The 17,837-nt window shown below is 37.4% G+C and overlaps 1 protein-coding gene across 2 annotated transcripts in view; it reads right to left on the reverse strand.

Annotated features, from left to right (window-relative positions):
- Positions 1-17,837, reverse strand: part of TMLHE (trimethyllysine hydroxylase, epsilon) — a gene marked incomplete at both ends in the record, with an annotated part of 47,656 nt that overhangs the window by 17,231 nt on the left and 12,588 nt on the right. For both annotated transcript variants that reach the window (XM_079727260.1, XM_079727259.1), the window contains 4 exons: positions 2,758-2,994; positions 6,136-6,255; positions 7,851-8,130; positions 8,398-8,574. In XM_079727260.1, the coding sequence (XP_079583386.1) occupies positions 2,758-2,994; positions 6,136-6,255; positions 7,851-8,130; positions 8,398-8,574 (814 nt within the window). The remainder of the gene's footprint in view (positions 1-2,757; positions 2,995-6,135; positions 6,256-7,850; positions 8,131-8,397; positions 8,575-17,837) is intronic.

The following is a 17,837-nucleotide window of genomic DNA, read 5'->3' on the forward strand; positions in this document are numbered from 1 at the left end:
GTAAATACAATAACAATCACTGAATTATATACTTAAAACATATTAATTTTATGGTATACAAATAACTTTTAAAATGTTTTAAAGGTTTAAGAAATGTTAATGCACTTAATATCCCAATTAAAAGAAATTGTCAGACTGGATAAAAAAGCAAGACTGAAGTATGTATATGCCATTTATTTAAATACAAAAACACAGATAAGTTAGAAAAAGAAGATAGAAAATTAAATAGCATGCAAAGTGTAAGTATAAGAAGATTGGAGTGGCTATATGAATTTCAGATAAAATAGACTTCAAAACAAAGTTAAAGAGGGACATTTTATGACAAAAGGTTGTTTCATCAGAAAGACATAAAAATCATAAATGAGTATGTGCTTAATAACAGATACTCAAAAAACATGAAGCAAGAACTGATGGAATTAAAGGGAGAAATAGACAAAATCACCATATTATTTGGATATTTTAATGTTGTTTTCTCAGTGGCTGACGGAATAATTAGTCAAAAAAATCAGAGAGGACACAGAATACAAAATAACATGGTTAAAGAAAGAACACATAAGCGAAATCAGAAAATATTTCGTACTTAATTATCATGAAAATAAACATCAATATTTGTAGGATGCAGGTAAAAAGGCTTAGAGGTACAAATATAGTTTTTAACGATTATATTAAAAAAGACTAAATGTATAATATCAATGGTCTAAGGTTCTACCTTGGAGGACTAGAAAAATGAGAATAAATTAAACCAGAAGTATGTAAAAATAAAGGAATAATGAAGATAACATAAATCAATAAAATAGAAACAAACGATAGGGAGAATTAACAAAGCAATACGGTGGCTCTTGGAAAGGACGAACAAAATTGGTAAACGTTTAGCTAGACTAAACAAGAAAAAAGAGAGCTAAAATTACTAATACCAAGAGTCATCATTACAGAGACGATAGACATTATATGAAAAGAATAAGAGAATATTATGAATGACTTTATGACTGAAAAATTGACAACTTAGATAAAATGTACAGATTTCTTGAAAGAACCAGTAGAGAAAACAAAAATCTTACTAGCTCTGTATATACATAAAAAATTGAATTTAATATCCAAAACTTTCTCATAAAATAAACTCCATTCCCAGTTTCCCTAGTAAATTCTAACAAACATTTAAGGTGGAAATAGCACTAATATCACACAAACTCTTTGGTAAACCAGAGTTTTACAAAGTCATTACAAAACAAGAAAACTGTCGACCAATATCCCTCTTGAACCTAGATGCAAAACTTCTCAACATATTATTAAGCTGAAACCAGCTATGTATATGTATCAGTTACCAATTTATTGCTTCTCAGTTCTGAATGCATCCTTACATACAATACATGTTCTTGATTTAAGAATTCCCTTTAGCATTTTTCCTTTATAGCGAGTACAACATTAAACTTTCTCAGTAGCTGGCGTTGGAGGGACACTGCGGGAGAAAGAGGTTCTCTTGCTATTTCTGGCCCTAGCCAGGTCTCTGCTGTGTGGGTGTGAGGGCATCAGGTGGCACCAAACCTCAGGGCCCAGGACACGGTCCCTATGCCACCTTGCAGCCTCATCCTGGTGACAACCTTTCCATAGCCCTCTCAGCATAGTAAACCGGAGCCCCTGAATGACCTGCAGGAGTCCTCCTGTGTTCTGTGGGATCACACACTGAAAGTAAGTCTGAGTGCCAGTGAAAGCAGGAAGACTTAAGAGCACCTAGATTGCATGCTTTCACTGGCACCTAGGCTTCCGTTGCACACTCACACCACCAGTTGCTGATTGCCTGCTTCCCTGCCTGCCTGTACTCTGGAAGGGTGGCCTATTGTTTGCTCAGCAACTCTAGACCAGCTCCTGCCTGGCTAAATCAGCAAACTTCATTGATATCAGGTGGCTGAACCACTCTTTCTTACAGATCTGAACCTCTTCCATGTTTATTCTTCCTTGGATACTCTGCCCCAGCCCTAGGGTACTATAATGAATTTCCTCATATCTTTTTTTAAATTTTGTGATGCATGAAAATTATATGAATTTCAACTCTCAGTGTCCAGAAACAGTCTTATTGGAACATGGCCACATATATTCACTTATATGTCTATGGTGGCTTCCATACTACAATGGCAGAGTTGAGTAGTAGCAACAGAGACGTATGTGGTGCTCTCATCATTTTGCACCACTGCTCAGCACATTACAAATTGTGGTGATACAGTTATTACTATCAGCATTTTGAATGTTACATACTGTCATTCCATAATATTAAATTTTTTTTATTACCAGTGCATACCCATAATGTTGGAACAACAAAAGAGGAAAGTGGACTTAATTGTCATGTGTTTAAGGCACAGAGGAGTATGGATTATTTTGTTATCAAATTAGATGGCAAAGCATTGTGTTTAAAATGCAATGACACTGTAGCTGCTCTGAAAGAATATTATATACATTAATTTCCTCATATCTCATAGTCACTCTTTTATCCTAGTTCCTAATTCTTTATGTTAAACTTTCCCTGTTTAACCTACCATGTAGTATCTATCTATGTATCTGTCCCCTCCAATCTAGCATTCCTTGTCTGTTGGCCTATTTATTATTCCATGGGAATTATAATAAGAGCGGAAATTGTACTAATAGAAAGCTATACAATAGCAATATTAAAATGTGATAGACATAGGATATTAGGAATCTTCATTACATTAGAAGACTAATATCTGACAAATACATTACACTGAGAGATAGTTCTTTGGTACTCACCTGATCATATAGAGCTCTTTATTCCATGGGTAGATATTTAAGACTGGCCCTACCCCAATCATGTGGTTGTGACATTCTCCAACATTTTCAATATATTCATGCTTCAATGGCACTTTGCTGAGGAGTTCAAATTCCTCAGGTGCCTTCTGAAGTACCTGTTCTGCTGCATAGAATCCATCTACTAGCAGTGTCCTGCCACCTGTTCCTTCATGCTTAAGACAGTGAAACACTTGAATGCTAAAGAGGGGGAAAAATTAAATTATTCTGTTCAGTGGAGAAAAGAGAATATATCAACATTTTAGAAAAAATATATATGAAATGATTATTGACACCACTGTGTCATTTTCTTTTCACTAAGAAATAAATCTCATTTCCCAATTGTCTTCCCTTCATAGCCAGCTGTACTTTTTTGTGCTTTGAAATATTAATGCCACTACAGGTTCCTCCTAAGCATATTTAACATGTATTGATGGCTATATGTGACAGACCCGGGGAATACCGTCATGAATAAGGTATAGTCTCTGTTTTAAAGAAGGCCAGTCTACTAAAAAGAGATGAAGCAAGTAAGTACCGACAGGCACTATAATAAAGCTGTATACAAGATACAGTGGGGCCATAAACACAGGAAATTATTGTAGTGGTGTGTTGTATAAAGAAATGTTTTTGGAGGTGGATGAGAATGGTTTTGCTTAGTCTTAAAGAATGAGCAAGAGTTGGGCTGAAATGAGATTGAGGTGAGGAGAAGGCATTCCAGGCCAAAAAAAAAAAAAAAAGTATGACCAAAGATATCAACGTAAAACAACAAGGAGTTTAAACTGAGATGGGTGATGAACTGGTGGGAAGCAAGATGACAACAAACATGGAAAACAACTTGGATAACTGAAATAGCAGAGAAAAATACTGAGGGGTTGAGCTTAGAGAAGGGTTTTATAGAAAAGAGGACACACCTAAGCAACATGACAGAGGATGAAGAACAGGCAAATATCTAGAATGACTGCAGGTTTTTCACCTGGACAACCTGACAAATAATAATGCCATCTGCCAAGAGAATGCAGGCAGATGCATAATTGGATGATAATAAGGGGGTGAGAGGGGTTGAGGAAGAGGTTCAGTTTAAGGACATGTTGAAATAGTTGAGTTATATATGGCTGAAAATTTAACAGGAAAAGGAAATGCAACTATTAATGGACTGGAAAACTAAAGTAAAAATTTCAAATTAGCAAGAGGAAAATAAAATTAATAGTAATTTAGGAAAAAAGCAAAAATAAGGAAAAGTAAACAACAAAGTAAAATAAGTAATAAACATAAATAAAGATAGAAGGAATAAAATCAAGGAGAACCTAGGGTAAATACAATTAAAATGAGAAAGGTCAGTTCTGGCTATGTTGACCTTTCTGTGAAATTTCTAGGTTATGGATTACTTAGTAGCCAGTTGAAGATGTTTACCTTAGAAGAGAGGTAGATTTTGTAGTTGTCTGTAGGTGATAGTTAAAGCCAAGAGCATGGAAGAAGTCATTTGAAGAGATCATTTCAAGTAAGGAAAGAGGGAGAAGGAGAAAACCTTGAGACAACAATATTTACGACAAAGGACAAAGGAAAATAAGCTGGCACAGGAGACTGAGGGAAAATGGCTATAGATATAGAAGGAAAACTAGAAAAGAAAGGATATTTAAGAAGAGGTAGTGGTTAATGGCCCCAGGGGTCAAATAAGATGAAGACTGAAAGGTACACACTGGGTATGGCAATAAGTTAGTTGCTGGTGACTTTGGAGAGATTAATTTTAATTGGGAAGGGGGTGGATAAACTAGCTGACCACAGGTTTGAAGAGTGAATGAGAAGTGAGAATGAAAAGACACTGAATGTAGACAATTATTTCAATAAGTTTAGCTGTGAAGGTGAGGAGTAAGGTGGGGCTGTAACTAGAAGGAGATAGAGTCAAAGGAAGTGTACAAAAGTAGAGATTTAAGAAATGAGAAGCTGATAGGAAGGAGTCAATATGTATGGAAGGCTGAAGATACAGGAGAGAGAAATCCCCAAGGAGGTTGGAAAGGATGAGATCCTGAGCAAAGGTAGCTTTAGAAAGCATAAGGCATATAATGATGATGATGATGATGACAATGGCTAAAATGATAATAATGATAGCTAGTATTTATTGAACATTTATTATGTTCTAGGAAGTATGCCAAGTGCTTTAAATACATCATGTAACTTAATCCCTAAGCAATACAAATGGACAGGTTTTATTACTAGTCCCATTCTACAGATGAAGAAACTGAGGCACAGAGAGGTTAAGTTATTTTCCAAGATCGCAAAGCTAACCTATGTTCCAGTTGGGATACAAATCCAGGTCTGGTTGATGCCATAGCCTGAACTCTTAACCACTCTCATTATACTGCTTATGTACTTGGTCCTTGCTATTGATTAGAAAGGGTTAAATTAAAGGCACAGACAACTGTGTATCTCTGGTAGTAGTCAGAGAGAAAAGAGCTAGTCAATATTTGAACCTCAACCCCTGTCCAACTGTTCCTCATCCCATTTCCTCATATTCTTCCTTCTGCATCCTGTAGAATGAGGATGCAGGGCTTTTTGTATATCGATAACATTGAGCAGGATGTAAAAAAGATGCTTTATTCTTCCTCCTCTGAACCAAATATTCTTAGGTTCCAAACCCTTAAAGGAAATCAATGTATCATGTCAAATAATTACTATTTCTTTTCTGTGGTGAGAAGATTTAAGATCTACTCTCTGTTAGCTACTGGTGGTAATAATATTACAGTATATGACCATATCAAATCAACACATTGTACACCTTATATTTACACAATGTCATATGTCAATTATATCTCAATAAAGCTGCAAAAAAGTATGGTATACGTTATCTTTGACTCAATAGCTTCGGAGTCCATGTAAGAAGGTTATTTTTCATTCATTCCTCCCCTCCAACTTCTTGTAAATTGGATTTAAATTCCTCTTACTACCATACCCAAAGTAGCTGTGTTTAGAAGATTGACCCCTTTGCAATATAATAACTAAATATGAAAAACTGTACAAATTCCCAAACTAATGGTTAATCAATACATTTTTGGTAAGTTATTTGTAATTACTTTCAGAAAAAATGTAAATTAAACAAAATTTACATCCATTTATGTAGTAAGGTAGATTTTCAATCATTTCAAAAATTTTATTCCTATAAGTCTAAAAAAGACTGAGCTAGGGTGTTTAAAAATGATCATGTTTCTAAGGAGAAAAGAAAGGGTCACACAAATCAGCAGCAGCAGCAGATATGATCTTGGTTCAAATAAAACAGAGAATGATTAAGAAACTATTCAAGACCATCACACGTAATGATCTCACTTTGGAAAATTGTAATCCACCTACCCACAGGGCTCTTGAAAATAGGTAGTGTCAGTGTGCCGATCCAGAGCTAGCTTGGTGTATGCAGTGTCACCCCTGGAGAAGTCTGAAGTGAAATACCACATCCTCCCATAGATGGTTTCTCTGTTAAATGAAGTATAGGAAACCTTTCATTCTTATCATTCAAAACTCTTTCCAATACTTTCTTTACTTATTCACAAATAACAATAGATTGTTTGGCTCCAGATTTCCATCTATAAGGTAAATATGACAGTTGAACACATCACCAGTCTAAACAATTCCTCCACTGAGTAATATTCTAGGAAGCTGGGGGGAAAAGGGTGAAAGGATAATATAGTTTGAAAGCTTAGGGAACCATCCTACTCTGTTTATGTTTCTACTTTTAATAGCTTTCACACCCAAACTTCTGTCCTGCACTCACCTTCCTCACATAGAAAAAGATGTTTTTGGGTAGCTGCTTTTAGAAGTGATTAATGTAGATCTTCACCCATCTTTTAGACATGGAGGAATAAGAAAAAGAGAAAGGATAGTTTATATTAGCAAGTATTTAGTGAGAGTTGCTGTATCACTGTTATTGTATCTCTCCTTGAGGAGAGATACAATAACGTCATGGGTTTTGATTTCATAGTTATTTTCCTAGTAGGCTCAGATCTGACTAAAGGTCACTTTAATTCTTTAGCTTTCAGAGTTCATCTTATTCTCTGAACCCTCAAAATACAAACAGGAAATGGTCTTCCTTTTGAACTATAACCTCTAAAGCCTTGTCAATTTATTGCTTACTAGCACAGCTTTTTTACTTGAAAGTTCTCAAACTCTGTTTGAAACTGAATGGTTCACAAATGTTAACTATGCTCTACTAGGATAGGGCAAATGACCCAGCATACTGTCTGCTACACAATGAGCTATATCTGGCTCTTATGAAATAAAAGGAAAGTACTAATTATAACAAAGTTGGTTTACATCACTACAGAAGATAAATCTATATACTACCTAGAAATGCAATGGAAAGAACATTGTATTTAGGATCAGGAAACCTGAGCTATCTGAATCCCAGTTCTACTGCTGACTAGCAGAGCAGTCCTGGGCAAGCCATTTAATACATTTGAGCCTCAAGAGCCTCATCAGTAGAACAGGAGATAAAATACACACTTATCAGGATTACTATAATGACCAATGAAAATAATGGATTTGAATATGCTGGTTAAATGCTATACAGTATAAGGCAGTAGTATTAACAACCAGGCTCTGAATTAAGCCTTAGGAATAATAGAAGGTCAAAAGTAGATGATCTTTAGACACTATCTTATTCAATCCTGTTACTGATCAGATAGGAAAATAGAGGCTACTGTGGCGGCGGGAGTGGGGATTGAGGGTAGGGGTGTGTGTGTTATGCAGTTGTCTATGTTTACCCAACTGCTTGATGGTAGAACTCAGACTACTATCTGGTTCTCTTTACTCACAGTTAGTGCCCTTTCTCGTGTACAATGACTAACTCCTACTTTGAGCATCACTGGGCTGGAAAAAAATACCAATGACTTTGAAGTCTTCACCATATTTAACATGTAAGTGTCTTTAGAGATTAGAAATCTGGGCTTCAAATAAAGCACTATAAATGGGAATCCCGTTATTCAGGCCACAAAATATTCTGGAAAAACGAAGGTGACCATACCTGTCACTGGAAATTAATTTCTGCAGATATCAGGAAACTAATGGCTTACCTGATCAAGCTGATCCTTTCTGCCAACTTCTCTGTGTGTTCCTGAGTAGGAGGGACATTTTCTACAAAAGCAATTCCATAGAGCAGAAAGTTTTGTAGAAAGTTCTTCAGTCCCTCCTTGGTTTCTAAGAAGCTCTGGAAATCTACAGATGGAACTTGGGCTTGCTGGTAGATTTCTGCATTCCATAAGATTCTAGGCTGGATGACCTTTTGTTTCTGCCCTTCATAGCTGTTTTTCACCAGCCAATCCAAATCATATCTAGTCACATGACCATCTGGCCCTTTTAAGGGAAAAATCAAAGGCATTAAAAATAATAATTATAAATACTGCCAATAATTTACTGGTTAAGAATGATGTCAGCTGTAGATTAGGGCAATTTTATTTAAGAAGAAAAATAAAAGGTTCAAAAATAAATGCTTCCAAAGAAAGGAAAAACAAAGAGTAACTAAAAGAATACCCTGTTTTGGAAAGGGGCAAATCATTTTTTGTAAGACAATTGTTCTTTAAAAGAGTACCCCAAAGAAGACCAAGTCTCCTGTCCACTCACAAGTGAAAAAGAGTGTGGTCTCATCCAGACGAATGGTCTTTGGCTGGATACATAAATCCACACTGGCAGTGTCTAGGCTGCGCTGGTGAGTCTTAGAGTTGTAGCAAGATGCTGAGAGGCAGTGGTCTCGAAGCCAGACATAATCGAAGCGCATCACGGTGTTAGCATATTGCAGTTCTAAGGAAAAGATCACACTCTTTTATATTATTATATTATTTTACATTATTTATTTTATAAAAATAAATAAATACTTATTTAGGAAAACTAAAAAATCAGGACCCAGAGAACTTCCTTCAAAAAGTCTTCTACCAAGAAATAAGCAAGAGCAATGAGGGGGACACTAGCCCCCTACTAGATATTAAAACATAGTATAGAACTTCTATGATTAAAACAGTGTGATGTTGGTATAGGAAAAGGCGGTTAAAACAACAGAAGAGTATAAAGAGTCCAAAAATATACATGAATGCATATAGAAATTTGGTATGTAAAAACTGGCAGGTGTAATCACTGTGGAAAATATGAATTTTTAAATAAATGGTGTTGGGACAACTGATAATCATTTGCAAAGAGATAAAATTGAGTCCATATCTCATATTGTCACTGGGTGTCCATGATATATTCAAAACAGATCAGAGTTCTAAATTTGGAAAATGAAGCCATTCAAGTATATAAAAAGAAGACATGGATAGAGGATATAAAGGAGGTCCTTGTACCATTCTTGCAACTTTTCTGTTAGTTTGAAGATGTATCAAAATAAAAAGTTAGCAAAAAATCAAACTTTCTTATACATCAGGTTATTCATTTAGACAAGGTAAATAAAAAGGAGTTCAAATTTATAAGAGGAACAAAAACTATAAAGTGTCTGGGAAAAAATGAAAATGTGGAAGACTACTATGGAGAAATCTATAAAACTATCCTGAAAGACTTGAAGGAAACTTGAATGGAGAAATATGCTCACAGATGGGCAGATTCAATAATGAAAAGATAGGAATTCTCCCACAAATTAATACACAAAACTCCATGTACTTCCAATCCAAATCCCAGTGAAAATTTTCATGTACTGGACAGGCTAATTCCAAGAATCATACTCAGAATTAATAAAGTAACAATTTTGAGAAAGAAAAAGAAAGGCATGGAGGGGAAGTCTTACTATATATAAAAATGTATTATAAAGCTATAGTCATTTAAAAAGTATGATATTCATGCAGAATGGACTAAGAGATCAAGGGGACAGAATAGAGTCTCAAAACAGACTCAACTGTACATGAAAATATGGTATATGTTACAGGTGGCATTTTGTAACAGTGGTGAAAAGACAGATTACTCAATAACTAGTTTTGGAAAAATGAATTTTGAAAAATTGATTCTAGAGTCACGTCAGCCTCAGCAGTAAATTACTGATCGAGTAAAATATAAAACTATTATATGTTGACAACTTTGAGGTAGGAAAAGCCTTTCTAATATGACACAAAAAGCATAAAAGATAATTTGTGTGTATGAAAATAAAAACCTTCTGTTTTGCAAACAATGCAAAAAACAAAGTTAAAAGACAAGTAACAGGAAAAATCTTTTTAACATACAAGGGTTAATACCCAGGATATAGAATAAATCCTTGTGATCATTAAGATAACTCAATAGAAAAATGACCAAAGGATATCAATAGGAAAGTCACCAGAATTGACCAGTAAACACATGAACTCTTCTAACCTTAGTAGTAATCAGAGAAATGGGTATTAAGATATCATTTTTTATCCATCAGAGTGACAAAAATTTTAAAGTTTGATTAAAACATGTGTTTTCAAAAGATGTGGAGAAATGCATACTCTCAAACATTGGTAAAGTGAGTATAAATTGGTGAAGACACACTGAATGGCAATCTGGAAGTTTCTATGAAAATAGTAAAAAATATGTATATTTATTGCTTGACCCAGAAATTCACCTCTCAGTACTTACCTTATAAAAACCGTCACATATGAAGAGGTATGCACAAGGATATTCATAATAGTTTTGTTTATAATAGCAAAATAATTAGAAAATAAGACTAAACGTCCATCAGTGGGGGCAGTTGAGGAATAGCTGAATAAACTATGGTGTATCTACAATGAGATCCTAATAAACAGTTAAAAAATGCAGTATATCTGTACTCCTCAAATTGACTTTGTACAATGTTATCATTCTCACTTTAAGGACAGGAAACTAAAGGTCAGAGATGTTAAATAACTTTGTAAGATCATATAATCATTAGGTGGGGAACCTAGGACGTAAACTCAAGTTGTCCAACCCCAAAGTCCTATGCTAGTGTTTCTCAAAGTGTAGTCTTGGGAATCTCTGAAGGTGAGACTTCAGGAAAGGCAGAGTAAGGAGCTTGGAAAATCCTCTCCCCCAATAACAATGATAAAACTGGACAAAATTACCAATAACAACCATTTTAGGACCTGGAAATTGACCAAAGGCTTACAACAAATTAAGAAGCCTTTAGAGGCCGGAGGAAGATGGCGGAAGAGTAAGACGCGGAGATCACCTTCCTCCCCACAGATACATCAGAAATTCATCTACACGTGGAACAACTCCAACAGAACACCTACTGAACGCTGACAGAAGACCTCAGACCCCCCAAAAGGCAAGAAACTCCCCACATACCTGGGTAGGTCAAAAGAAAAAAAGAATAAACAGAGACAATAGGATATGGACGGGACCTGCACCAGTGGGAGGGAGCCGTGAAGGAGGGAAGGTTTCTACACACTACAAGCCCCTTCGCGGGCGGAGACTGCAGGTGGCGGAGGGGGAAAGCTTCCGAGTAGCGGAGGAGAGCACAGCAACAGGGGTGCGGAGGGCAAAGCAGAGAGATTTTGGCACAGAGGATCGGTGCCCTCAGGCACACACCAGCCCGAGAGACTTGTCTGCTCGGCCGCCAGGGCGGGCGGGGCTGGGAGCTGAGGCTCGGGTATCGGCTTTCAGTCGGAGCGCAGGGAGAGGTCTGGGGCTGGCGGCAGGAAGAGAGCCTGAAGGGGTTAGTGCTAGCCCGGAGGGAGTCCGGGGAAAGGGTCTGGAGCTACCGGAGAGGCAAGAGACTTTTTTCCCTTTTGTTGCCTGGTGCGCGAGGAGAGGGCATTCCCCTCCCTCCCCTCTGCCTGAGTGAGCCAGAGCCCCCGAATCAGCGGCTCCTTTAAACCCGTCCTGTCTGAGCGAAGAACGGACGCCCTCCGGCGACCTACGCGCAGAGGCGGGGCCAGGTCCAAGGCTGAGACCCGGGAGCTGTGAGAGCAGAGACAGGGAAATCTCTCTGTGCAGCCTCCGAGGCAGCGGATTAAAGCTCCACGGTCCATTTGATGTGCCCTGCGTCTGTGGAGTGCATGAATGGACAGCGAATCATCCCAAATTGAGGAAGTGGACCTTGAGGACAAGATTTAAGACTTTCCCCCCTTTTTTTTTCCTCTTTTTACAACGAATTATCTCAAATTAAGGAGGTGGACTTAGCAAGATTTCAGACTTTTCGCCCTTTTCCTCTTTTTACAACGAATTATCCCAAATGGAGGAGGTGGACTTGGAGAGCAAGATTTTTGATTTTTCCCCCTGCTCTCTTTTTGTGAATGTGTATGTGTAATCTTCTGTGTAAGATTCTCTCTGTATAGCTTTGCTTCCACCATATGTCCCAGGGTTCTATCGGTCCGTGTTTTTTTTCAATAATTACTTTTTAATTTTAATAATGCTACTATATTTCATACTTTATTCTATTTTACTTTACCTGCTCTTTCTTTTTTTCCTCCCTTCCCTTCCTCCCTCCCTCCCTCCGCTCCTCCTTTCCTTCTTTCTTTTTCTTTCCTCCATCCCTCCCTCCCTCCCACCCTTCTTCTTTCCACTTTCTTTTTCTTTCCTTCCTCCCTCCCTCCCTCCCTCCTGTCTTTCTTTCTTTCTTTCCTTCCTCCCTCCCTCCCTCTCTTCTTCCATTCACTCTTCCTTTTGCTGTCATTCCTCCCACCCTCCCTCCTTTCTTTCCTTCTTTCTTTCCATCCTTCCTCCCTCCCTCCTTTCTTTCTTCCTTCCTTCCTTCCTTCCTTTCTTCCCTTCTTCCTTTCTTTCCATCTCTCTTTCTTTCTTCTACTAATTATTTCTCTCTACTTTTTCTCACTGTTATTCTGAGCCGGGTGGATGAAAGGCTCTTGGTGCTGCAGCCAGGAGTTACTGCTGTGCCTCTGAAGTGGGAGAGCCAACTTCAGGACACGGGTCCACAAGAGACCTCCCAGCTCCACATAATATCAAGCAGCGAAAATCTCCCAGGGATCTCCATCTCAACACCAGCACCCAGCTTCAGTCAACGACCAGCAAGCTACAGTGCTGGTCACCCTATGCCAAGCAACTAGCAAGGCAGGAACACAACCCCACCCATTAGCAGAGAGGATACCTAAAAACATAATAAGGCCACAGGCACCCCAAAACACACCACCAGACGTGGACCTGTCCACCAGAAACACAAGATCGAGCTTCAACCACCAGAACACAGGCATTAGTCCCCCCCACCAGGAAGCCTACACAACCTACTGAAACAACCTTAGCCACGGGGGACAGACACCAAAAACAACGGGAACTACGAATCTGCAGCCTGCAAAAAGGAGACCCCAAACACAGTAACATAAGCAAAATGAGAAAGCAGAAAAACACACAGCAGGTGAAGGAGCAAGATAAAAACCTACCAGACCTAACAAATGAAGAGGTAATAGGCAGTCTACCTGAAAAAGAATTCAGAATAATGATAGTAAAGCTGATCCAAGATTCTATTTCCCAGATCCAAAATCTTGGAAATAGAATAGACAATATGCAAGAAACAGTTAACAAGGACCTAGAAGAACTAAAGATGAATCAAGCATCGATTAAAAACACAATAAATGAAATGAAAAATACTCTAGATGGGATCAATAGCAGAATAACTGAGGCAGAAGAACGGATAAGTGAGGTGGAAGATAAAATAGTGGAAATAACTGATGCAGAGAAAAATAAAGAAAAAAGAATGAAAAGAACAGAGGACAGTCTCAGAGACCTCTGGGACAACATTAAACGCACCAACATTCGAATTATAGGGGTTCCAGAAGAAGAAGAGAAAAAGAAAGGGACTGAGAAAATATTTGAAGAGATTATAGTTGAAAACTTCCCTAATATGGGAAAGGAAATAGTTAATCAAGTCCAGGAGGCACAGAGAGTCCCATACAGAATAAATCCAAGAAGAAATACGCCAAGACACATATTAATCAAACTGTCAAAAATTAAACACAAAGAAATCATATTAAAAGCAGCAAGGGAAAAACAACAAATAACACACAAGGGAATCCCCATCAGGTTAACAGCTGATCTCTCAGCAGAAACTCTACAAGCCAGAAGGGAGTGGCAGGACATAATTAAAGTGATGAAGGAGAGAAACCTGCAACCAAGATTACTCTACCCAGCAAGGATCTCATTCAGATTTGATGGAGAAATTAAAAGCTTTACAGACAAGCAAAAGTTGAGAGAGTTCAGCACCACCAAACCAGCTTTACAACAAATGCTAAAGGAACTTCTCTAGGCAAGAAACACAACAGAAGGACTATACCTACAATAACGAACCCAAAGCCATTAAGGAAATGGGAATAGGAACATACATATCAATAATTACCTTAAATGTAAATGGACTAAATGCTCCCACCAAAAGACACAGAGTGGCTGAATGGATACAAAAACAAGACCCATATATATGCTGTCTACAAGAGACCCACTTCAGACCTAGAGACACATACAGATTGAAAGTAAGGGGATGGAAAAAGATATTCCATGCAAATGGAAATCAAAAGAAAGCTGGAGTAGCAATTCTTATATCAGACAAAATAGACTTTAAAATAAAGACTATTAGAAGAGACAAAGAAGGACACTACATAACGATAAAGGGATCGATCCAAGAAGAAGATATAACAATTGTAAATATTTATGCACCCAACATAGGAGCACCTCAATACATAAGGCAAATACTAACAGCCATAAAAGGGGAAATCGACAGTAACACAATCATAGTAGGGGACTTTAACACCCCACTTTCACCAATGGACAGATCATCCAAAATGAAAATAAATAAGGAAACACAAGCTTTAAATGATACATTAAACAAGATGGACTTAATTGATATTTATAGGACATTCCACCCAAAAACAACAGAATACACATTTTTCTCAAGTGCTCATGGAACATTCTCCAGGATAGATCATATCTTGGGTCACAAATCAAGCCTTGGTAAATTTAAGAAAATTGAAATTCTATCAAGTATCTTTTCCGACCACAATGCTATGAGACTAGACATCAATTACAGGAAAAGATCTGTAAAAAATACAAACACATGGAGGCTAAACAATACACTACTCAATAACGAAGTGATCACTGAAGAAATCAAAGAGGAAATTAAGAAATACCTAGAAACAAATGACAATGGAGACACGACGACCCAAAACCTATGGGACGCAGCAAAAGCAGTTCTAAGGGGGAAGTTTATAGCAATACAATCCCACCTTAAGAAACAGGAAACATTTCGAGTAAACAACCTGACCCTGCACCTAAAGCAATTAGAGAAAGAAGAACAAAAAACCCCCAAAGTTAGCAGAAGGAAAGAAATCATAAAGATCAGATCAGAAATAAATGAAAAAGAAATGAAGGAAACAATAGCAAAGATCAACCAAACTAAAAGCTGGTTCTTTGAGAAGATAAACAAAATTGACAAACCATTAGCCAGACTCATCAAGAAAAGAAGGGAGAAGACTCAAATCAGTAGAATTAGAAATGAAAAAGGAGAAGTAACAACTGACACTGCAGAAATACAAAAGATCATGAGAGATTACTATAAGCAACTCTATGCCAATAAAATGGACAACCTGGAAGAAATGGACAAATTCTTAGAAATGCACAACCTACCAAGACTGACTCAGGAAGAAATAGAAAATATGAATAGACCAATCACAAGCACTGAAATTGAAACTGTGATTAAAAATCTTCCATCAAACAAAAGCCCAGGACCAGATGGCTTCACAGGCGAATTCTATCAAACATTTAGAGAAGAGCTAACACCCATCCTTCTCAAACTCTTCCAAACAATATCAGAGGAAGGAACACTCCCAAACTCATTCTACGAGGCCACCATCACCTTGATACCAAAACCAGGCAAGGATGTCACAAAGAAAGAAAACTACAGGCCAATATCACTGATGAACATAGATGCAAAAATCCTCAACAAAATACTAGCAAACAGAATCCAACAGCACATTAAAAGGATCATACACCATGATCAAGTGGGGTTTATTCCAGGAATGCAAGGATTCTTCAATATACGCAAATCAATCAATGTGATACACCATATTAACAAGTTGAAGGAGAAAAACCATATGATCATCTCAATAGATGCAGAGAAAGCCTTCGACAAAATTCAACACCCATTTATGATAAAAACCCTGCAGAAAGTAGGCATAGAGGGAACTTTCCTCAACATAATAAAGGCCATATATGACAAACCCACAGCCAACATTGTCCTCAATGGTGAAAAACTGAAACCATTTCCACTAAGATCAGGAACAAGACAAGGCTGCCCACTCTCACCACTCTTATTCAACATAGTTTTGGAAGTTTTAGCCACAGCAATCAGAGAAGAAAAGGAAATAAAAGGAATCCAAATTGGAAAAGAAGAAGTAAAGCTGTCACTGTTTGCAGATGACATGATACTATACATAGAGAATCCTAAAGATGCTACCGAAAAACTACTAGAGCTAATCAATGAATTTGGTAAAGTAGCAGGATACAGAATTAATGCACAGAAATCTCTGGCATTCCTGTACACTAATGATGAAAAATCTGAAAATGAAATCAAGAAAACACTCCCATTTACCATTGCAACAAAAAGAATAAAATATCTAGGAATAAACCTACCTAAGGAGACAAAAGACCTGTATGCAGAAAATTATAAGACACTGATGAAAGAAATTAAAGATGATATAAATAGATGGAGAGATATACCATGCTCCTGGATTGGAAGAATCAATATTGTGAAAATGACTCTACTACCCAAAGCAATCTACAGATTCAATGCAATCCCTATCAAACTACCACTGGCATTTTTCACAGAAGTAGAACAAAAAATTTCAAAATTTGTTTGGAAAAACAAAAGACCCCGAATAGCCAAAGCAATCTTGAGAACGAAAAACGGAGCTGGAGGAATCAGGCTGCCTGACTTCAGACTATACTACAAAGCTACAGTAATTAAGACAGTGTGGTACTGGCATAAAAACAGAAAGATAGATCAGTGGATCAGGATAGAAAGCCCAGAGATAAACCCACGCACATATGGCCAACTTATCTTTGATAAAGGAGGCAGGAATGTACAGTGGAGAAAGGACAGCCTCTTCAATAAGTGGTGCTGGGAAAACTGGACAGGGACATGTAAAAGTATGAGATTAGATCATTCCCTAACACCATACACAAAAATAAGCTCAAAATGGATTAAAGACCTAAATGTAAGGCCAGAAACTATCAAACTCCTAGAGGAAAACATAGGCAGAACACTCTATGACATAAATCACAGCAAGATCCTTTTGGACCCACCTCCTAGAGAAATGGAAATAAAAACAAAGATAAACAAATGGGACCTAATGAAACTTCAAAGCTTTTGCACAGCAAAGGAAACCATAAACAAGACCAAAAGACAACCCTCAGAATGGGAGAAAATATTTGCAAATGAAGCAACTGACAAAGGATTAATCTCCAAAATTTATAAACAGCTCATGCAGCTCAATAGCAAAAAAACAAACAACCCAATCCAAAAATGGGCAGAAGACTTAAATAGGCATTTCTCCAAAGAAGATATACAGACTGCCAACAAACACATGAAAGAATGCTCAACATCATTAATCATTAGAGAAATGCAAATCAAAACTACAATGAGATATCATCTCACACCAGTCAGAATGGCCATCATCAAGAAATCTAGAAACAATAAATGCTGGAGAGGGTGTGGAGAAAAGGGAACACTCTTGCACTGCTGGTGGGAATGTGAATTGGTACAGCCACTATGGAGAACAGTATGGAGGTTCCTTAAAAAACTAAAAATAGAACTACCATATGACCCAGCAATCCCACTACTAGGCATATACCCTGAGAAAACCATAATTCAAAAAGAGACATGTACCAAAATGTTCATTGCAGCTCTATTCACAATAGCCCGGAGCTGGAAACAACCTAAGTGTCCATCATCGGATGAATGGATAAAGAAGATGTGGCACATATATACAATGGAATATTACTCAGCCATAAAAAGAAACGAAACTGAGCTATTTGTAATGAGGTGGATAGACCTAGAGTCTGTCATACAGAGTGAAGTAAGTCAGAAAGAGAAAGACAAATACCGTATGCTAACACATATATATGGAATTTAAAAAAAAAAA

Source organism: Hyperoodon ampullatus (assembly GCF_949752795.1).
Source record: "Hyperoodon ampullatus genome assembly, chromosome: X".
Taxonomy (NCBI): Eukaryota; Metazoa; Chordata; class Mammalia; order Artiodactyla; family Ziphiidae; genus Hyperoodon; species Hyperoodon ampullatus.